Below are 23,940 nucleotides of genomic sequence, written 5' to 3' on the forward strand. Positions count from 1 at the left end.
TTTTGAGACAGAGTATGAGCAGGGGAGGGGCAGAGAGAGGGGGAGACACAGAATCCGAACCAGGCTCCAGGCTCTGAGATGTCAGCACAGAGCCCGAAGTGGGGCTCAAACTCACAAACCAGGAGATCATGATCTGAGCTCAAGTCAGATGCTTAACCTACTGAGCCACCCAGGTGCCTCTGGAAATTTTTTACTTCTATAATCACCTTAATATAAAATACTAAGTAGTTTTCAACAAAATGACATCACCCAATATTGAAGCTCTAGGTCCAAGAAGAGCATGGATCTCACACACACATTTAACTCCTATGCCCTGCAAAGTAACTGAATCACAGTATAGACTCCTAGCTTCACATTAAGAGATAAAATCAGGGGAATGTGCTTTATAATATGGAACCGGTAATTAAAACTTCTAAGGTTTTGCTATTTCTTCATTAGTAATATTTTGGTTAAGCACAAACTGAGTCACTCTTCAAAGTTATTTTAAGGCTTTGGGATGCTAGGCAACAAACATTTAAAAGGTAATATTTTTTCAAACTAGTATTATACACTTTGAGTACTTCTTCCCTAACACATTTCTGATTACAAATGTCTCCTTCATACAAACAAACCCTGCCAAAATATGTTATGAATCAAATAATGAACATGGCTAATCTGCCTGTTTTATCTGTGTAGCAATATAACATAACAATGGTCTTCACCTACTCTGGAGCCTGATCACCTGAGTCCAAATTCTGACTCTACCATTTATGAGCAGCGTTACTTTGGGCTAGTAATACTCTCTATGCCTTTTCTCACCTGGAAAATGGGAATAATCATGGTTCTTAAATCATAGGATCATTTAATGACTTTTCAACACACTCAACCTCACTTAAAGTGAGGTAAAGACATATAGCCTAGAAGAAAGAGTATAGAGCTCAAATCCCACAAGTTTACTTATTGGGTAGGTGTTTATCATTTCTGAATATCTACTTCCTCTAATAAGAATAGCAGCACTTGGCCCAAAGTGTTGTTGTGAAGGCTGAGTCACACAATCAATAAAATCACCTGGCATAGAGAAATCACCCAATAAATGTTAATTATTGTTATTACATAAGTGATTTTGCTACAAAATTTTCCATTTACAAAATATACGAAATATACCCAAAGCAAAGTTTAATATTCTAAAATCAGATAAAATCAAACTCTTAGCTTTCAATAAAGAAATATGTTCTTTTACCTATTTCTAAACACATCAGGATCGAAGGCCAGGAAAACCCTTGTTTGCTTGCAACTAAGTTTGTGTAAGGGTACTCATGTTCCTCAGTCATGTGACGAAAATGTATTTTAATGAGATTCCTAGTTTCTTATCTCTAAAGAAATAAATGAATGCTCCTGGCGCTGCTAGTCCACTCCAAGTCTTTTTGGACCTGAGTTAAACACGTATTTAACAACACTTGCATACATTTCAAAATGAAGCACACAAGCAAAACCAACACTGAATCCTTGCTCATTGTATTTTGAAAATGTCACTACTTCCTAAAAGAAGAAATAGATCTTTCACCTTAGCCTTATATTATAGTACTTATTCTCTATATACCAAAATAATGACCTAATAGTGTAAATAGATTATGAAAATAAAAAGTGACACATACACTTCACCAACAGGCCCCACTTTCCCAGAAAATATTAATCACTGTACCTTTAGTGGCAAGATTTCTAGATGCTGAAATTCTAGTATGGCTTTTATGTTTTAATTTTTTTCTCTCTTCTTCAATTTGCTTTTCTTGTTCACAGAATTTCTCTTCTCTATGAATTCTTTCTTGTTCTTCAGCTTTTCTTTGACATTCCTTCCAGGCTTCCAATTCTTTAGTTGCTTTCATTCGTTCATTTTCTTTCATATCTTCTATTTTTTTCCTCTCCTCTTCTTCAATCTGTAAAAATTACAATTACCAAAACTTTAAAACATGTAAAAAGCAACATTTTAAAAATAAAAACTGCATTATAATAGTCTTACCTCTAAATTCTTGTCATTGAATCTGCAGCAATTGTTAGTAGTGAATAAAAAATTAAAAGGGGAATAGCAAATGATTTAGTATGTCAATGAACACAGGTTTTGGCTCCAGATTTACCATTAACTATTGATACCATCTTGAGCAATCATTTTCTCTAGCTTCAGTTTACTTATACGTAAAATGGGGGCAGGCATTCAATTAAATGATATCTAAGGGCTTGGTAAAAAAAAATTGTTTTTTTCTAAAAAACAAGTCACTTGTTCCAAAATTTACACACACACACACACACACACACACACACACACACACACACACACACACGCCTTTCTATGTATGCCAGCCTTACCTTGTCTTGGGACTGAAGCTGTGCCTACATTCACCTGAGAAACAAGGGAATAGTAAGAAAGGAAACAGGAAGGATGAACTAGGGAATTTGTCTCTGGTGGGTAGAAATTCGTCTCTGGTGGGTAGAAATGTTTGAACTTTGGATGCCGTTGCTGGCAAATGTGTTTGCAGTAGCAGTTACTTGAAGCTTCCACCAGAAAAGGTAACTATCAGATGAATTTGAAAGCAGTGCATCATACAGGAGTGTGCTCTTTTTCCCTCTTATAAAATTCCTTCATATGGGCAAGAAAGAAAAAAAAAGCCTGTGAAAGCCTAACTGGTTGGTGTAAATGACTGACCATGTATCTCTGACTTTCCTGTGGTTACAAAAATATCCTGACTCTATTGTCTAAAGAAGCAATATCTAACAGAACTTTTCTCAATGATGGTAATGTTCTGTGCTATTCAATACAGCGGCCACTAGCTGTATGTGGCTAAGGAAGTACTTAAAATGTGGCTAATGTGGGGTGCCTGGGTGGCTCGGTTTGTTAGGTGACAGACTCTTGGTCTCAGCTCAGGTCATGATCTCACAGTTTTTGAGTCTGAGCCCTGAATCAGGCTTTGCAATAACGGTGCTGAGCTTACTTGGGATTCCCTCTTCTCTCTCTCTGCCCCATCCCAGACTCCACTCTCTCTCTCAATAAATAAGTAAACTCAAAAAAAGTTTTTTTTATGTGGCTAATGTGACTGAAAAACTAAATTTTTATTTTATTTAAGTTTCATTAATGTAAATTTAAGTTAATTTACATTTCTTTTTTTAAATTTTTTTTAACGTTTATTTTTGAGACAGAGAGAGACAGAGCATGAATGGGGGAGGGTCAGAGAGAGAGGGAGACTTAATTTACATTTAAATACTACATTTGGCACAGCTCTAGAATAACATGCTGAGATGGAGTTTCCTAGAAGCTGAATTATTTCAGAATACAGAATAAACATTCTAAGTATGAAACTGCACTGAAGAGGTGTTCTGTAATATCTCCATGACCTAATACCTTCTTCTGGAAGACTGTTATTTTCCTACTGGATCGTGGAACACTGACTTCAAAATAAATTTCACAGAGTAATGAACAGGAGTTTCCTATAGTCCGAGAATTGCACATAAGGCCTAAACTAAGCACAAAAGATGGTAATTTTTGCATGTTCTAAGTTCAGAGAGCTGCCAAAAGGTTGGGCCAGGAAGGATCTTACGTGTGGCAACGAGCCAGCCTTTAAATGACCGACAACAGGGCATGATGACCAGTCACTGTTAGCCAGAGACAGCCACAACCTAAAAGGAGAAGATGACAACTTCACCCAGTTAAATATTATGTTTGCCTTTTTTCCTCTCCTTCCTCTCTGCCCCAACACATGGAAGAAGGGAAAAGTATGTGCAGTCAGAACGCCCTTAATCCCTCAGAATCTCTACAAGTGAAGTGAATTTTGAAAAGTTTTTAAAAACATGTAAGACTAAGCCTTAACTACCAAAAATGAGACTACCCTTATAACCAAAAGTAACAGGAAAATTATGGTATTATAGCAAAGATATAATTAAGAGAACTACATATGTATATACATATATATACATACATATAGAAATACACATACATACATATATACACATATACATTTATGACTTAATTTATAATACACTATATTTTTTAAAAAAGGCTAACTCTTCAGGGAGAAATGGGGAAGAGGAAGGGCCAAGAAAGTCTTTACAGAGCAGGTGACAGAAGGGACTAGAATGAAGAGAAAAACATGAAGAATACCACAAAGCTTACAATAAAAGGAAAAGAGAGACTAAATATATCAAAGAGAAAGACAAACAAATGTTAAACAATCCTTGAAGTTCCTTTGTTAAAAAAAATATGATATGGGAAACATACCTCTTAAAGAAAGGCTTTAATAGTAAACTATAGTAAACAGAAAAACTCAGAAGGGGACTGAAGATGGAGACATCTACATTTCTTTTTTTTCCCCTAATGTGTATTTTATTTATTTATGTTTGAAAAAGAGAGAGAGAGACAGTGCATGTGAGCATGAGTGGGGGAGGGGCAGAGAGAGAGAGAGGAGAATCTGAAACAGGCTCCCTGCTGTCAGCACAGAGCTTAACTGAGCCACCCAAGTGCTCCCATCTACATTTCTTTTAATTTGGAATGAATGTCTGGTTTATTAAGGCATTGTTCTTTATAAACCAATCTCTATTATGAATTACATGCAAAAATCATAAAATTAGCAAACTGAATTGAGGAAAATATTAAAATTATAATGCATCTTGATCAAATACCATTATTTCTTATTTATCATACTAGGAAATGAAAAGAGAAAAAACAATTTAATTTCATTACATGCCAAAATATCAGTTGATACTAGGCATAAAAGAAAAATTTTACTTAAAAAGGACTCATATAACATCACACTTCATGGTGAAGCATTAGATATATTTCTAGCAAAGTCACTAAGCCAGACTGACTATTATTGTACTATTTTCCTAGAGATCGTAGCCTATACAATAGAATTTTAAAAACAAATATAAGTACAGATTATAAGGAAATAAAATTGTCATTATTTGCAAATAATTAGATTACCTGAAAGAACCAAAATAACAAACTGACAAACTATTAGAACTATAAGGAAAGTAAGTTCAGCAAGACAATTATATACAAGATCAGCTAATACAAACTCATAAAAACTAACCTTCCTACAAACTGGCAGTAAACGATTAGAAAAATACATTGGAAAAAAACATTGCATTAGTAATTGGCAAAAAAACTTTAAAAATCCTAAGAATAACCTTAACAAAGAAGCTATTTACTAACAAAGCTATTTACTAACAAAGTAAATCCTATATGTATGTTAAATAATTTTCCTGAGGGATAAGTCCAAATAAATGGAGATAAATGCCATGTTCCTAGAGAGAAATCTCAATGTAAATATGTTGATATTCTGAAAATTAACTTATAGAGTCAATGTACATCTAATCAAAATACCACCAAAACTTCTTAGGAAGCTTTGTAAGTAATGTAAAAATTACCTGCAATATATATATATATATATATATATATATTATATATATATATATATATATATACAATATATAACATATATATATTATATAATATATATATATATATATACACATACATACATACATAGTTATCTCAGAGGCATGAAGGGGTTGGCAATTCCCATACACGAACATCAAGTATAAAGCTGGACAAATCTATCCAAAACAACCATTCTGGAGCACAGGAAACTAACCAAAGACAGCCTGCAAATTGAGAAGTGTTTGCTCTAGAATAAATGCTACAGTTACAGGTAAGAACAGTGGGAGGCTTAGACCTGTCTGCCTGAGGTTGCTCCAGACCACCCACTGCCAGCAGGAATAATGAGACTGGCAGTTCTGCCAACATAAAGCTAGCAAAAAGAATCCAACAGCTTTGTTGGCAAAAAGGGTGGACTCATTTCAGGGTGGGGCAGCAAAAACCCATGGATTTGGTGGATAAAAGTGATGGACTTCATTGTGAATAAATAGGGAAATTTTGAAGTTGGTAGAGGTCCTGGTTAGGATAAGTGCCTAACTAGTCAGAAAATTAATAGAAAGATCATGTAAATGAGAAAACCACAGAAGGTCTACGAAAAGCTTACAAGTCTGGCTAAATGGAAAGGTATGTATTTATCAGGAAGACCTGAGAAAGCCTGGCATAAAACGAAACCAAGGTGCCTGGCTGGCTCAGTTGGTACAGCAGGTGACTCTGGACCTCGGGGTCGTGAGTTTGAGCCTCACATTGGGTGTAGAGATTAAAAATAAAATAAAAAAAAAAAAAAGTAAAACCAACAAAGAGTTGAAAACTGGCTCCAACTTTGAATGTATTCTAAATCCTACCCACAGACCAATCAGCAAAGGGTGGTAGCCTTTACCACCTCTGCCCATATCATTAGCTAACAATTAAGCTATGCAGACACAGGAAAGACCTCTAAGGAAGCCAGCCTAAAGAATAAGAATTAAAAAACTTAGCAGAGACATCAGCAATTGTGTACTACAAAGGAGACCAGACTGATTTCACAAAGTACAGGCAAGTTACTAAAAAATAAACAGCCCACAATAAATAAACTAACAAACAAACAAAAAAATACAACAGGACCCAGAATTCCTATAATCTATTAACTAAATGTAAAGGGGTTTTTTTGTTGGTGTTTTTTGTTTTTTTGAGAGAGAGTGTGCTCACCCACATGAGTGGGGGAGGGGCAGAGGGAGAGGGACATAGAGAATCTCAAGCAGGCTCCATGCCCAGGGCAGAGCTCAATGCAGGGCTCCATTCCACAACTGTGAGACCATTACCTGTGCTGAAATCAAGAGTTGGATTCTCAACTGACTGAGCCACCATAAAATGTATACTTTTCAATCAATAATATTTCAGAAAACAATTGATAAAAATTTCTCAAATTTGATGAAAACATGAATCCATAGCTCCAATAAGTTCAACAAACCAAAGTAAAATGAACACAGAGATATACCTGAATACAACTTAGTGAAACTACCAAGTTAATACAAGAGCCAAACAAAGGAAAATCTTGCAAGCAGCAAGAATAAGACGGCTCATCATGTACAGGAAATGACAATACAAATAAGACTAATTCCTCATTAGAAATGATGGAGGACAAAAAAAGTCAAACGCCATGTTCAAAGCACTGACAAAAAATATATAAACTATGAATTCCATGTCCAGCAAAACCACTCTTCATAAATGAAGATGAAATAAACACATTCCAAGATAAATAAAACTGAGAAGATGTGTTGTTAGCAGACCTGCCCTACGAGATATACTCAAAAAAGTTCTTCAGCCTAAAAGGAAATGGCACCCAACACTAACACAGATCCATAAGAAGGAATGAAGAATATGGGAAATGGTAAATATGTGCATAAATATAAAAAACAATACAAATGGATAAACAAAATGTGGTATATACATAACAGACCGTTATTAAGCTTTAAAATGGAAGAAAATTCTGACACATGCTATATGTGGATAAACCTGAAGACATTATGCTAAATGAAATAAGCCAGTCACAAAAGGACAAACATGGTATGATTTCAATGACATGAGGTACGTAAAGTAGTGAAATTCATAGAAACAGAAAGGAAAATGGGTATTGCCAGGATCTGAAGGAATGGGGGAATGTGGAGTTATTATTGTTTAATGGGCACAGTGTTTCAATTTTGTAAGATTAACAAAGCTCTGGAGATGCATGGTGATGATGGGAGCACAACATTAATGTATTTAAAGCCACTGAGCTTCAAAATTAATGATTAAAATAAAAATTTTATGTTACATATATTATATCACAACTTAAAATAAATTTAAAAAGATAACACAATTCAACATCCATTTATGATCAAAATTCTCAAAGTGGGTACAGAGGTGACATACCTCAGCATAATAAATGCCATGTACATCAAGCTCACAGCTAACAAGATACTTGACAGTGAAAAGCTGAAAGCTTTTCTTCTACAGTCAGGAACAAGACAAGAATGCACACTTTCACCACATTTATTCAACACAGTATTAAAAGTCCTAGGGGTGCCTGGGTGGCGCAGTCGGTTAAGCATCCGACTTCAACCAGGTCACGATCTCGCGGTCCGTGAGTTCGAGCCCCGCGTCAGGCTCTGGGCTGATGGCTCGGAGCCTGGAGCCTGTTTCCGATTCTGTGTCTCCCTCTCTCTCTGCCCCTCCCCCGTTCATGCTCTGTCTCTCTCTGTCCCAAAAATAAATAAAAACGTTGAAAAAAAAAATTTAAAAGTCCTAGTCAGAGCAAGAAATAAAAGGCACCCAAATCAGAAAGGAAGAAGTCAAATTGTCACTATTTGCAACAGACATGATATTATATATAGAAAATCCTCAAGACTCCACCAAAAAACTGTTAGAATAAACAAATTCAGTAAAGTTGCAGGATACAAAACCAATGTACAAAAATCTGTTGCATTTCTGTACACTAATAATGAGCTATCAGAAAGAGAAATTGAGAGAGCATGGGGTGCCTGGGTGGCTCAGTTGGTTAAACATCTGACTTCAGGTCATGATCTTATAGTTTATGGGTTCGAGCCCCATGTCGGGCTCTATGCTGACATCTTGGAGCTTGGAGCCTGGAGCCTGCTTCAGATTCTGTGTCTCCCTCTCTCTCTGTTCCTTCCCCATTCACACTCTGTCTCATAAAAGTAAATAATACTTAAAAAAAAATTAAAGAAAGCAATCCCATTTATAATTCTATCAAAGAACAAGGAGGTAAAAGACTTGTACACTGAAAACCATTATGAAAACCATTATGAAAAACCAAATGAAAAGAAACTGGAGAAGACACAAATAAATGAACTAAATTAATTGAACCAAGGAGGTAAAAGAATTGTACACTGAAAACCATTAAGACATTAATGAAAAGAAACTGGAGAAGACACAAATAAATGGAATATTCCAGGCCTATGAATTAGAAGAATTAATACTGTTCCAGTGTCCAAACCATGCAAAACAATCTACAGAGTCAATGAAATCTCTACGAAATTCCAATGTCCTTTTTCACAAAAATTGAAAACAACAATCCTAAAATTTGTATGGAACCAAAGAAAACCCTGAATGACCCAAACAATCTTGAGAAAGAACAAAGCTGGGGCAGCAAGCCCACAGATTTCAAACTATATTACAAAGCTACAGTAATTAAAACCTACAAATATGGTATTGGCATGGTGCCTAGGTGGCTCAGTCAGTTAAGCTATCCAACTGTTGGTCTCAGCTCAGGTCTTGATTTCAGGGTTGTGAGTTCAAGCTCCACACTGGGCTCCATGCTGGGCATGAAGCCTACGTTTTAAAAAATAAAAGTATGGTACTGGCATAAAAACAGACACACAGATCAATGATCTAGAACAGAGAGCCCAAAAATAAACCAATGCATATATGGCCAATTAATTTATGATAAAGGAACCAAAAATATATAATGGGGAGAGGACAGTCTCTTCAATAAATGATACTGGAAAAACTGGATATCCACCACATGCAAAAGAATAAAATTGAGCCATTACCTTACACCATACACAAAATTTAATTCAAAATGGATTAAAGACTTGGATGTAGGATCTGAAACCATAAAATTCATAGAAGAAAACACAGGTAGTAAATTTCTCAATAACTTGTCATAGTGATTTTTTGGATTTGACACCAAAAGCAAAGGCAAGAAAAGCAAAAACAAACAAGCAGAATTACACCAAACTAAGAAGCTTCTGCACAGCAAAGGAAATCATCAACAAAATGAAAACAAAAATCTACTAAATGAAATATTTGCAAATTAAAATATCTTATAAGGGGCAACTCAACACCAAAAGTACAAACCATCCAATTAAAAAAAGAACAGAGGATCCAAATAGACATTTTACCAAAGAAGACATACAGGTGGCCAACAGGTACATTAAAAAATGTTGAATGTCACTAAATACTAGGGAAATGCAAATGGAAACCTCAGTGAGGTATCACCTCACAGCTGTTAGAATGGCTAGTATCAAAAAAGACAAGAAATAACAAGTGTTGGTGAGGATGTGGAGAAAAGGGAACCCTTGTACACTGTTAGGAGAAATGTAAATTGGTGCAACCATTATGGAAATCAGTATAGAGATTCCTCAAAAAATTAACAATAGAACTACCACATGATCCAGTAACTCTACTTCCAAAGAAAATGAAAACACATATTCAAAAAGATATACAATGCCCCTCCCCATCTTTACTGTAGCATTAATTACAACAGCCAAGGCATGGAAACAACCTAAGTGTCTACTGGTGGATAAATGGATAAAGAAAATATGGAATATATACACAACAGGGTATTGTTCAGCCACAAAAAGGAATAAAATTTTGCCATTTACAACAACATGGATGAACCTTGAGGGCATTATGATAAGTGAAATAAATCAGAGAAAGACATACCATGTGATCTCACTTTTATGTGGAATCTAAAACAAACAAACAAACAAACAAAAAACCCTCAAGCTCATAGATACAGTGAACAAACTGGTGGTTACCAGTGATGGGATGCTGGGTTAGGCAAAATGCATGAAAGGGGTCAAAAGGTATAAATTTCCAGTTATAAAACAAACAAACCATGAGGGGAAAAAGTACTGCTGATTTATTACATTACATTGTTTAATCAAGAAAAAAGACAATACAGACTTTTTTTGGCCTTTATTCTCTTGATTTATTTAAAACCCTAAGATTTTTTTTTAAAAGCAGTAAGTTTTTATTTAATGTTTTTTTATTCCAAGTCTTTATTTAAATTCAAGTTAGTTAACATGTAGTGTAATATTGGTTTCAGGAGAATTTAGTGATTCATCACTTCCATACAATACCCAGTGCTCATCAAAACAAGTGACCTCCTCAATGCCCATCATTCATCTAGCCCATCACCCACTAATCTCTACTCCAGCAACCCTCAGTTTTTTCTCTATAGTTAAAAATCTCTTTAAGATGGTTTGCCTCCCTGTTTTTATCTTATTGTATTTTTCCTTCCCTGCCTCTATGCTCATCTGTTTTGTTCTTAAATTCCACATGAGTGAAATCATATGGTATTTGTCTTCTCTGACTCATTTTGTTTAGCATAATACACTCCAGTTCCATCTACATTGTTGCAAAAGGCAGGATTTCATTCTTTTTGATTGCCAAGTAATACTCCGTTGTGTGTATATGTATGTGTATGTGTATGTGTATATATATATATATATATGTATATATATGTGTGTGTGTATATATATATATATATATATATATATACACACACACACACACTACATTTTCTTTATCCATTCATCTGCCAATGGACATTGGGCTCTTTCCATACTTTGGCTATTGTTGACAGTGCTGCTATAAATATGGGGGTGCATGTGCCCCTTCAAAGAAGTATTTTTGTATTCTTTGGATAAATACCTAGTAGTGCAATTGCTGGGTCATAGGGCAGTTCTATATTTAACAAAAAGCAATAATTTTTAAAGTACAGTAATATGTACTGTTGAGTTATAACAAATACATATACCTAAATGGCAAAGCAGACCAAAGAGAGGGGGAGATAACAGAGTTTTATTTGAACAAACTTGCTATATTTTACTGGAAGAGAATCAGTGCTTACTTGAAGTAGATTGTTAGAAGTTAAAGGTGCATATAGCAACCACTGAAAAGTTTTACAACTATATATACATATATATACATATATATATTTACATATATATATATTTTTATATACATATATATATATATATATATATAAATATATATATGTAGTAAAGGAGCTCTAGTTCCAGTTTTGACACGCAGAAAGCTTAGAGGTTGTTACTCCAATCCTTACAACAACAAAAAAAAAGATGGACAAAGTGAAAAACAACTAGTTTTCTTGGACTCATTAGAGAAGTGAGTTGCAGGGCAAACTGTTAGCCTGAAATCTGGACAGACAGGTATATCCAAAACACACAAAGATGTAACTGCCTGTAGCAAAAATAACTAGAGCTATAAAATAGTAGGAACACTTAAATGGGTCATTTTGACAAAATACTAGAACTGAAGGGTGGACTAGCAGGACTACTGATAAAGTGTTTGAGGCCACAGTCTTGAGAAGTGCCCCTATATTTTTGTGGGCTTCACCTTCAGAAACCACATTAGGCTACATTGATGAAGCTCTGAATATTAACTTTGTGTCTCTGGCAGAGGGAGGGGAAGAATAATCATTGTGGATTACAGAAATACCCAGAGCACTCTCCTTAACAAAGATCTACTAGCCAGAGTCAAGGACCTTGCCAGAGCGGAAGTCCCTTATCTCTGCTGGGAAAGAAAATCCCTCCCACTTCAGTCTTCTCCAGCTTTTCTGTCCCACTTATGGGGAGAAGGAAATAGTCAGTAGTCAAGGATTCAAGAAAATAGACCAGGAACAGTGCAGTCAAGGAAGGGAATAGGAGGCAGTGGGAAAAAGCTGTCTCACTGGAGGAAAACTTGAAAGATCACAGCTCCAAGATAAAGGCCCATGGAAAAAGTGATATTTAACTGAAAGTCTATGAATGCTTCTCTTCCCTTATAAATTTACTACCATACCTAGGGGGTTCCAGGATAATGAGAGTAGATTATATAAGAGAGAGTCTTATGATAAAAACTCTTACAGAAGAGGAATAGAAGCCCAAAGTCAAAGGGGAGTTCAAAAAAACAAAACAGGGGCGCCTGGGTGGCGCAGTCGGTTAAGCGTCCGACTTCAGCCAGGTCACGATCTCGCGGTCCGTGAGTTCGAGCCCCGCGCCGGGCTCTGGGCTGATGGCTCAGAGCCTGGAGCCTGTTTCCCATTCTGTGTCTCCCTCTCTCTCTGCCCCTCCCCCGTTCATGCTCTGTCTCTCTCTGTTCCAAAAATAAATAAAAAACGTTAAAAAAAAAAACAAAAAAAAAAAAAAACAAAACAGACACCAGAGGCCTCTGATACCAACAGCTACAGCTAACATTAAACATAGCCTAAATCCCAGCCACATTAAAATAAATCAGCCTAATAACCTGTTTCTACTACCTGATATAACATGTATAGCTTTCAATAAAAAATTGCAAGGCATGCCAAAGGCATGTATGTTTACATACATATTTAATGTTATGTATGTTACAAAGTTCCCATTTGACTAGACTTCAAATTCACGGGAACAAAACTAAAAGAATTGATGAAGAAAAATTATTTCTCAAACCAGATTTGGACTAATGGAAATGATTTAATATATTTTTATATCCTACCCTTTATGTTTTCCTTTCTGCTCAGTAATAATCTTGTTCATTTCTGATAACAGCTTTTACAAACAGTTTCCTTTTTAGAGATGCCTAAGTGCATTCTGCTACTTCCATCTCAAGACTTTGCTGTTGAGAAGATTAAGTAACATCTAACCATTTCAGTTCTTTCCATTTTTCTCTCAACAAAAGTATTTTTGCTTCCACACTCTCTTCTTTCCAAGGCTAACAAATATCCTAATGGGTAGAATGAATGAATGAATGAATAAATGAATGAATGAATGAATGAATTTTAACTACACATCTGGAAAAGATGAAAAAGTTTGAAGTAAACAAAAAAATGGACATGTATGATTGCTGAAAGTATACTTCTATACAGATATTGTGAATCTGGGATACACTTACACAAAAAGGATGTAGGTCAGCACACCTGACAAAATGTACATATAAGAAAAGCAGTGTCAGAGATACTGTCTTTTCTGATGACTACCTGTTAATAGCTAAAGTTAATTTCTCATATGCTTAGAAATTTGGTAGATTTACACAGAAAATTAGTAAATTATTATTATAGAAAAAAGAAATTAAAGGGAGAAACAGTAATCATCAGAAGGTAAGTGTTGCTCCTTTTTAAAAAAATGTTTTCTTATTATGAAAAATATGCATTTATTATGGTGAGAACACAGAAAATACAAAAGAAAAAAGAAAAAAGAAAAAAAATTACTAGTGATCTCACTATTTTCTATTCATTTTCTATTTTCTATTCATTTTTTAATTATAAAAATAAGATTTTATATAATGATCTTTTCAAACTGCCAAATAACACACAGATATGCTACAATAATAACTGAAATGAAAAAGCCAATCTTTAAATCAAATAGAATTGCAAAGGCCCCAGAATAGCCAAAATATCTTGAAAAAAAAACTTGGGGGGCTCATACTTTCTGATGACTATAAACAACAAAATGAAAAATAACAAGTTTTGGCAAGGATGTAGAAAAATTGGAATCATCACATATTGCTGAAGAGAATGCCAAATGGTACAGTCATTATGGAAAATTGTTTGGTGGCTCCTCAAAAAGTTAAATGTCCCAGCAATTCTACTCCTAGGTATATACACAAAAGAATTGAAAACAGGTACTCAAAAAAATAATTATAAGTGAACGTTCATAGCAGTGCTATTTACAATAGCTAAAAGGTGAAAAGAACTTAAATTTCCACCAACTGATGAACAAAGAAACAAACCGGTATATCCATACAATGGAGTATCATTCAGCTATAAAAATGAATGAAGGTCTCACCTATTTTACAAAATGAATGAGGGACACCTGTGTGGCTCAGTCGGTTGAGCATCCGACTTCAGCACAGGTCATGATCTCACAGTCTGTGAGTTCAAGCCCTGCATCGGGCTCTGTGCTGAAAGCTCAGAGCCTGGAGCCTGTTTCCGATTCTGTGTCTCCCTCTCGCTCTGCCCCCTGCCCTGCTCATGCTGTCTCTCTCAAAAAGTAAATAAACATTAAAATAAATAAATAAATGAACTCAAAAACATTATGCTTAGTGAAAAAAGGCAGATACCAAAGGTCATATATTGTATGTGAAATGTCCAGAATAAACAAATCCATAGAGACAGAAGGTAGATAGGGACTACAGAGGAGGATAGAATAGTGAGTGACTGCTAATGGGTATGGGGTTCCTTTCTGAAGCGATGAAAATGTTCTGGAACCACATAGTCATGATGGTTGCATAACTTGTAATTAAGCTAAAAGCCATAGAATTGTATACTTTATTTTTTTTAATACTTTTATTTTAACTTTTTTTTTTACATTTATTTATTTTAGAGAGAGACAGAGCATGAGCAGGGAGGGGCAGAGAGAGAGGGAGACACAGAATGTGAAGCACGCTCCAGGCTCTGAGCTGTCAGCACAGAGCCCTATGTGGGGCTCGAACTCACAAACCGTGAGATCATGACCTGAACCGAAGTCAGACACTTAACCGGCTGAGCCACCCAGGAGCCCCCAGAATTGTACACTTTAAGAGTGAACTGTACAGTGTATGAAGGAAATCTCAAAGCTGTTATTTTTAAAAAAGGAGTAAGTGTAGGGCAAATGATGGGATAAGAGAGGAAAAGACCAACCAAAAATAAAGGTTCTGCTTACCAACATCTGAAAGAATTAAAAATGGAGGAAAGGGGAATGGGTAGGTTTCAAAGATACATTTCAAATTAAAATGGCATTGAGAACCAAATCAAAACCACCATGAGATACCATCTCACACCCATTAGGATGGCTACTATCCAAGACAAAAAGTCATAAAAGAGTTAAAGAATATTCATTAGCTCAAGTATATTTTCTGACCACAATGGCATGAAAGTAGAAATCAGTATCAAGGAAAACAAAAATTAACCAATATGTGGAGATTACACATTACTCCTGAACAACAAATGGGTCAGAGAAGATATCAAAAGGGAAATCAAAACATATATTGGAACAAATGAAAATGGAAACACAAAATACCAAAACTTATGGGATGAAGCAAAAACAATTTTAAAAGGGAAGTTTATAGTAATAAACTCCTACCTTAAGAAAAAAGAAGGATCTTAAATAAACAACCTAACTTTACACCTTAAAGAGTTAGAAAAAGTAGAATAAATTAAACCCAAAGTTAGTAGAAGCAAAAAAATAATAAATATCATAGCATAAAGAAATGTAGTAGGGCCTAGAATGATAACAGAAAAGATCAGTGAAACTAAGAGCTGGTTTTTTGAAAAGAAAAATAAAATTGAAAACTATTAAGCTGAACTAAGGTAAAAGGAGAGAAGACTCAAAAAATAAAATCAGAAATAAAAGAGGACACATCACAACTGACAACACAGAAATACTAAGGATCATAAAAAAGTAAAATGAATAATTATATGATAACAAAGTAGAAAACCTTAAAAAAAATGGATAAATTTATAGAAATGTACAACCTACAAGACTGAATCATGAAGACAAAATCTAAACAAACCAGTTATAGGAGAATGAATCAGTCATTAAAAACCTCCCAACAAAGAAAACTCCAGCATCAGATGGCTTCAGTAGTACATTCCACCCAACATTTAGAAAAGGATACATACACATCATTTTTGAAAACCTTCTAAAAAAGTGAAGGGGGGGAACACTCCCAGACTCATTTTATTAGGCCAGCACTACCCACATACCAGTCAAATAAGAACACTACATGAAAAGAATACCATAAGCCAATATCCCTGATGAATATAGATGCAAAAATTCTCCACAAAATATTAGCAAACCAAATTCCAGAGTACATTGAAAGGATTATACACCATGACCAAATGAGATTCATTCCTGGGATGCAGGTTTAATATATGCAAATAAATCAATGTCATACATCAGTTTAACAAAATCAAGGATTAAAATCATTTGGTCATCTCAATAGATGTAGAAAAGCATTTAGCAAAATTCAACATCCTTCCATGATAAAAACTTTCAACAAATTAGATCTATATGGAACATAGCTCAAAATGAGGGCCATATATGACAAACCCATAGCTGACGACATACTCAATAGCGCAAAGTCAAAAGCTTTTCCTCTAAGATCAGGAACAAGACAAGAATGTCCATTATCACCACCTCTACTCAACATAGTACTGAAGTCCCAGCCAGAGCCATTAGGCAAAAAAAAAAAAAAAAAAAAAAAAAAGTAAGAAAAGCCATCCAAATTGGAAAGGAAGACATAAAAGTGTCTAGATTTGCAGGTGACATACAGAGAAAACTCTAAGAACTCCAAAAAAGAAAAAAACAAAAAACAAAAAAACCCTGTTAGAACCAATAAATGAATCCAGTACAGCTGCAAGGCACAAAGTCCATACAAAAAAAAAAAAATCAGTTACATTCCTACACTAACAACAAACTATCAGAAAGAGAAAATAAGAAGAAATCTCATTTACAACAGCATAAAAAAGAATAAAATACTTAGGAACAAATTTAACCAAAGAGGTGTAATATCTACACAATGACAACTACAAAATGCTGCTGAAAGAAATTGAAGACACAAATAAATCTTCAAGGATTGGAAGAATATTGTTAAAATGGCCATGCTACCCAAAGTGATCTACAGATTCATTACAACCCTTATCATAATTCCAATAGCATTTTTCACATCAATAGAAAAAAAAATCCTAACATTTGTATGGAACCAAAAAAGATTCTAATTAGTTAAAGCAATCTTCAGCAAGAAGAACAAAAGCTGGAGTGTCATACTTTCTAATTTTAAACTATATTACAAAGCTAGAGTAATCAAAACAGTATAGTATTATCATTAAAACAGACATATAGATCAATGAAACAAAATAGAGTGCCCAGAAACAAACCTATGCATGTATGATCACCTAATTTTTAACAAAAGCACTAAAAACGTACAAAGATGAAAAGATAGTCTGTTCAGTAAATGGTGCTAGAAAAAAATGGATATTCACATGGAAAAGAATGGAACTGGATCCCTACCTTACACCACACACAAAAACGAACTCAAAATGGATTAAAGACTTGAATGTAAGATCCAAAACCTAAAACTCCTAGAAGAAAATATAGGTGATAAGCTCCTTGACATTGGTTTGGAAATGGTTTTTTAGATTTGACACCAAAAGCAAAGGCAACAAAAGCAAAAATAAGGTGGGACTACATCTTAAGAGCTTTTGCACAGCAAAAGAGAACACCAACAATATAAAAAAGTAATGTACTGAATGGGAGAAATATATGTAAACCACAGAGCCAATAAGGGATTAATATGCAAAATACAGAAGACTCATAACTCAATAGCAAGAAAATAAATAAAAACTTTTAAATGTAGCAAGGACCTGACTAGTCATTTTTCAAAAGAAGATATACAAATGACTGACAGATATATATATTCAAAGGAAATGAAGTCACTATCTCCAGGAGATGTCTACACTACCACGTTTAGTGAAGCATTATTCAAGATAGCCAAGATATAGAAACAATCTTCAGAATCCATTGACGGATGAATGGATTGAAATGTGATATATGTATATATATACACACATGCACATTCATTCTGTTCATTATACACACACACATTCATTCTTTTCATTATATACACACACATATATATACATACTATGCATGTTATATATAACATATATACTGCATGGTATCATTTATACATCAAATTAAAAAAAAAATTGAACTCACAGAAACAGAGTAGAAAGAATGGTGGTTGCCAGGGGCTAAGGGGCAGGGTAAATGGGGAGGAGTTGATGATAGGGTACAAATTTTCAGCTATAAGTGCTGAGATCTAATGTAAGGATAACTATATGAAGTGATATATGTGTTAATTAACTTCACTAAGGGATTCCTTTCACAATGTAAATGTATAGCTAATGTTCACATTATATACTTTAAATATATTAGAATTTTGTCAATTACACCTCAGTAAAATTAAAAAAAAAAAAAGCTTAAAAATAAAGCAAAGCCACCACGGTACACTTTGAAGGAGAAACAAACAAAACAAAGCGTATTTGGTCTGTAAAACTTGTCAATAAGAAATATCAAAGACAGGGGTGCCTGGGTGGCTGAGTCAGTTGGGCGTCCAACTTTGGCTCAGGTCATAATCTCGCAGTCTGTGAGTTCAAGCCCTACATAGAGCTCTGTGCTTACAGCTTGGAGCCTGGAGTCTCCCTGTCTCTCTGCCCCTCCCCTGCTCACACTCTCTCTTTATCTCTCCAAATTAAATGAACATTTAAAAAATTTAGGAAAAAAAAAGAAATATCAAAGACAGAAAAGGTGAAAAATAAAATTCAAAAGGAATAGTGATACAAAGACTGGGTATATGAACAGCATAATTAAGTGTCTTATGATGGCAATAACTGTTAATAACAAATAAGGTAAGAGAATGAAGACTTCACATATAAAAAGTTGGTCAAAGGAGTTAGAACAGGAGTTACCAAAACCACAGAGCCCTAAAGATGGGTTTATAGGGAAAATGCTAATTACCTAAAAGGAAGAAACAGGATTATGAGAAAATCAATAGGGCTAACAGGGTACTGACATATACTGAAAGGAAAGAAGATGCAGAAAAAGGAGGGGCTGGGGGATACAAAAAATGCTAGGAACATTAAAATTACTAATAAAGGGGCGCCTGGGTGGCTCAGTCGGTTAAGCGTCCAACTTCGGCTCAGGTCACGATCTCGTGGTATGTGAGTTCGAGCCCTGCGTCGGGCTCTGTGCTGACTGCTCAGAGCCTGGAGCCTGTTTCAGATTCTGTGTCTCCCTCTCTCTCTGACCCTCCCCCGTTCATGCTCTGTCTCTCTCTGTCTCAAAAATAAATAAATGTTAAAAAAAATTTTTTTTAATTACTAATAAAAAATAGAATAAAAGTGGCCAAGTAGTTCCTTGCGGTATTTTTGTATATTGTACACTCTTCCAATAAACAGCGTATGTGGTTTCACAGATAAGAATTTTTTTAACATTATTTTAGATAGAGAGGCACAAGTGAGCAGGAGACAGGGATGGATGGAGGGATCGAAGGATTGAGGGACGGAGGGAGAGGGAGAGAAAAAGAGAAAGAGAGAGAGAGAGAGAGAGAGAGAGAGAGAATCCCAAGCAGATTCTGTGCTGTCAGCACGGAGCCCAACACGGGGCTCAATCCCTGGGCCCCAGGATCATTACCTGAGCTGAAATCAACCCCCCCAGATAAGAACTTTTTAAGGCACTATAGTATAATCTGGACAACTCCAGAAAGCAACTCATACTTCATCTGCATGATTAGGCAAAATTTGTTTCACAGGTTGAGATTTCTGGGTTTTATCTTTAAGAAAAAGAAAGCACCTCAAAATTTATCTACCTAGGCTAAAAGTTCAGAGGACAAAAGTCAAGTAGTACTTACCCTGAAGTAGAAAACAAAAGGAAAACTCAAAAGAGAATAGGGCAATCTATAAAACAAAATAGTAAATAAGATAGGAAAACTAGGCAATAGCAGTCAACACTGTCCAATAGAGCATGTTTCAGATTAGTTTGGCATCTGTATTCCAAACTTTCATTAATCACCTCAAAGCCTATAACTCTGCCTCAATCTCTTTCCCTCTTGCCTCCTTCATCCTGAGGGGTGAAAAAAAAAGGATTCTTTTAACTATCTGTGTACTTAAGAATTTTCCAAATACTTAGTTATTCCTTAGCCCTGCCCTCTAGTGTCAAAAGATAAAATATCCTGCAGGGCAACTGGGTAGAGCAGTCGGTTAAGCATCAGACTCTTGATTTTGGCTCAGATCTCATAGTTGATGACATCAAGCCCCGAGTTGGGGGTCTGCGCTGACAGTGTGGAGCCTACTTGGGATCCTCTCCCTGTCTCTCTGCCCCTTCCACTTCTCTCTCTCTCCTTCTCTCTCTCTCCTCCCCCCGACTCTTTGTCTCTCCAAAGTAAATAAATATTTAAAAAATATATCCTGCTATTACTTAAGAGTAATTTTTTCACTGGTTCACCTTCATCCCACCCATTCCATCATCATCAATTCCCTGCTTTGGTTGTATTATCAACCTTTCCTTTACTGGCCTCTTATTCAACATGTAAATATGTTCAAAGTCTTTCCATCTTAAAAATACAAAAGTTCGGGCGCCTGGGTGGCGCAGTCGGTTAAGCGTCCGACTTCAGCCAGGTCACGATCTCGCGGTCCGTGAGTTCGAGCCCCGCGTCGGGCTCTGGACTGATGGCTCGGAGCCTGGAGCCTGTTTCCGATTCTGTGTCTCCCTCTCTCTCTGCCCCTCCCCCGTTCATGCTCTGTCTCTCTCTGTCCCAAAAATAAAATAAAAAAAAATGTTGGAAAAAAAAAAAAATACAAAAGTTCTACCTCCACACTACAAGCACTTCACACTCAATAGCCAGAATGAACTTGTCCAAAATACAAACCCTATTAATTTGATATTCTTGCTGAAAATTGCTAAAGAGTGCCCCATTACCTTCGGGCAAATTTTCAAAATATTAAGATTTTATTTCTGACCAACAAATGTTCCCTCACTGTGCCACTTTCTGTCATGTGCTTATTCAAGCTGTCTGTAATTTTTCCATTTATTCTCCAGGTACCTGTGACTCATTCTCCAGTATTGGGCACAAACAACACTGCCTCATATTTCCTGCCCATACTCTCAGACTGAGATACCAGTCTTTTGTCAGTGTTCTCTTTTTATCCTCCCATGACCTCTCATGCATCCTCTGGTGCAATCTGTTTTTCTCGCCTGTCACTTTCTCTGTACCATGAGTACACTGAAAGTGAAGACTGACTTGTTCAACTCTGTAGCAACACCTTTCACAGTATTCAACAAATGACTATAAAGTGAACAAATGATAGATCAGCAGCAAAGATAGTGAAGAGCTGATCCTGTAAAATAAGTTTGAAGCAAAAAAGACTTCATGATTCATGTGAACAGGTGTGAAACTGATTATCATTTCTAATATCACTTTATAACATCTAAAGCAATTGTTTTATGGGTTTACAAGGGAGCCAACAAAATAGCCTGTCTTCCACTGGGCCTTGTTATATGCCGATGTAGATCATCAACGTAGGATAAAATAGACACAAAGAAAATTCAGTGCTAAAGATGATGCAGACAGATGGAATCAGAGCCTTGAATGAACTACATCTGATCACTGCTTTATCACTGAACTTGCAAAGTGGCCCCAAATTCCTCCCATCCCTATATGCATGCCCCTTTACAATGTGATTTAATCACTCTTTCCTAGAAGAGGTGTAGTCTTTCTCCAGCCCTTGAATCTGAGCTTGCGATATGACATATTTTGGCCAATGAAACATTAGTAAATATGATACAGCAAAAGCTTTAAAAGCGCTTATTCAAGCTTACCTTCCAGGCAAGGTTTCAGACACTTGAGCGAGGCCATTCTAGAATATCCAGCCATAACAAATCCAGCCCCAAACCACAAAAAATGCCTCATCAACATACAGAATGTTGAGAAATAAGTATTTGTGCCTTTAAGTCGCTAAATTTTGGATAGTTTATTACACAGTGTTATTGACTGGGTGTTTCTGTGCCCCCAAATTAATCTGTGGAAGCCTTAATCCCCAGGGTAGCTATATTTGGAAAACAGGCCTTTGATGAAGTAATTAAGGTTAGATGAGGTCATAAGGGTGGGGCCGGATAAAACAGGATTAGTGTCCTAGTAAGAGGGGACACCTGATTTCTTTCTTTGTCTCTCTCTCTGTCTCTTTCTCTTTCTCTCTCTCTCTCTCTGCCAACTGCAAACCAGAATAGACTCCTCACCCGAAACTGACTTTGCTGGACCTCAATCTGAGACTTTGAGACTCCAGAACTGTTAGAACTGTCTGTTGTTTAAGCTTTCCAATCTGTGGTATTTTGTTATGGTAGCCCAAGCAGACTAATACAGCACAGTGAACTGACATTATAATGAGTCTTAGCACCAGCCCTGCTAATTATTTTTAAAAGATTACTACTAAAAACTGTTCTTTTTTGAGATGTAATTCAAATTTTAAGTTAATTTTTTGTTTTCAGCTAATAACATGTTGCCTTTTGTTGTTGTATCTCTTCATCTACTCTCACTGAACCATGAAAGTTCTTTTCTGAATGTCTAACATCAGACAGAGTAAAAAAAAATCTGTGTCTATCCATCAACCTAGAATGTTGCTACTGTCACAGGGTATTAGAGCAAGGTATTCACATTAATTAATTCAAATATTTGAGTACCTACTATTTAACTTGGCAATGGCTATAATAAGGAAGAAAGAAAACATAATCCCAACTCTGAATTCTATTGAAGGAAAGAAACAAACAACATGGACAGTTTGGAGTAAAGGCTATAGACTTACCATAGGTTCTATCCACTTTAACATAATCTATAGCTTCACATTTTATACACTAACACCCCTAAAACCATCTTTCCAAATACCAAAGTCAGGCTTTCAGATATCAGTATACTAATAACTTCGAGACATAACATGGTGGTACTGCTAGGTTTATTATTTTACCAATACAGCAGAATGCATACCATTATCTTAACTATTTTATTAGTTCAGTAAATATTTGTCCGTTACCACAAATTTTATATTATTTTGCTTTTATTTTTTAAAATTCAGGAAAATGATAAAATCAAAAGGCTGATAGCAGCAATAACACAATAAAGAAAAGATGGAACTCAAATATACTGAAAGCAGGAATCTTTGGTCAGCTGACCATGTGTTCAGTTTTCAAGTAAAAGACAAAGTATATAACCATAGGTGCACGCACGCATGTGCTCTCTCTCTATATATATGTATACACACACACACATATATATAAAGTCAACTAGAAGTAATGAAAGAAGTGGAGAAACCTTTGGAATTATGAACTGTTCATTATGAATAAAATAGTAGTAATCCAAATACAAAAGAAGAGACTTGGATCCACACAGCTCTTCATGAAATGCTAGTTATAGATTCCTTAATCATTTCAAGATGTCAACATGAGAATAGAGATAAGAAATTACTGTGCCTGGGTGGCTCAGTTGGTTGTGCATCGGACTTCAGCTCAGGTCATGATCTCACAGTTCATGGGTTCATGGGTTCGAGCCCCTTGTCAGGCTCTGTGCTGACAGCTTGTCAGAGCCTGGAGACTGCTTCAGATTCTGTGTCTCCTTTTATCTCTGCCCCTCCCTGTTCATGCTCTGTCTCTGTTTCTCAAAAATAAATGTAAAAAAAATTTTTTAATAAAAAAAATTACTTGTAAAAATTAGTCAGAATAGGTAAATCTATAAAGACAGAAAGTGGATTACTGGTTGCCTGGAGCTGG

The 23,940-nt window shown here is 35.6% G+C and overlaps 1 protein-coding gene across 7 annotated transcripts in view; it reads right to left on the minus strand.

Annotated features, from left to right (window-relative positions):
• The window catches only part of DNAAF4 (dynein axonemal assembly factor 4), a 76,987-nt gene that overhangs the window by 48,228 nt on the left and 4,819 nt on the right, over window positions 1–23,940 (minus strand). For all 7 annotated transcript variants that reach the window (XM_086710743.1, XM_086710742.1, XM_086710744.1 and 4 more), the window contains exon 4: window positions 1,682–1,913. In XM_086710743.1, the coding sequence (XP_086566869.1) occupies window positions 1,682–1,913 (232 nt within the window). The remainder of the gene's footprint in view (window positions 1–1,681; window positions 1,914–23,940) is intronic.

This window comes from Puma concolor, chromosome B3, assembly GCF_028749965.1.
Source record: "Puma concolor isolate L17-30 chromosome B3, mPumCon1.1.hap2, whole genome shotgun sequence".
NCBI classification, from domain to species: Eukaryota; Metazoa; Chordata; class Mammalia; order Carnivora; family Felidae; genus Puma; species Puma concolor.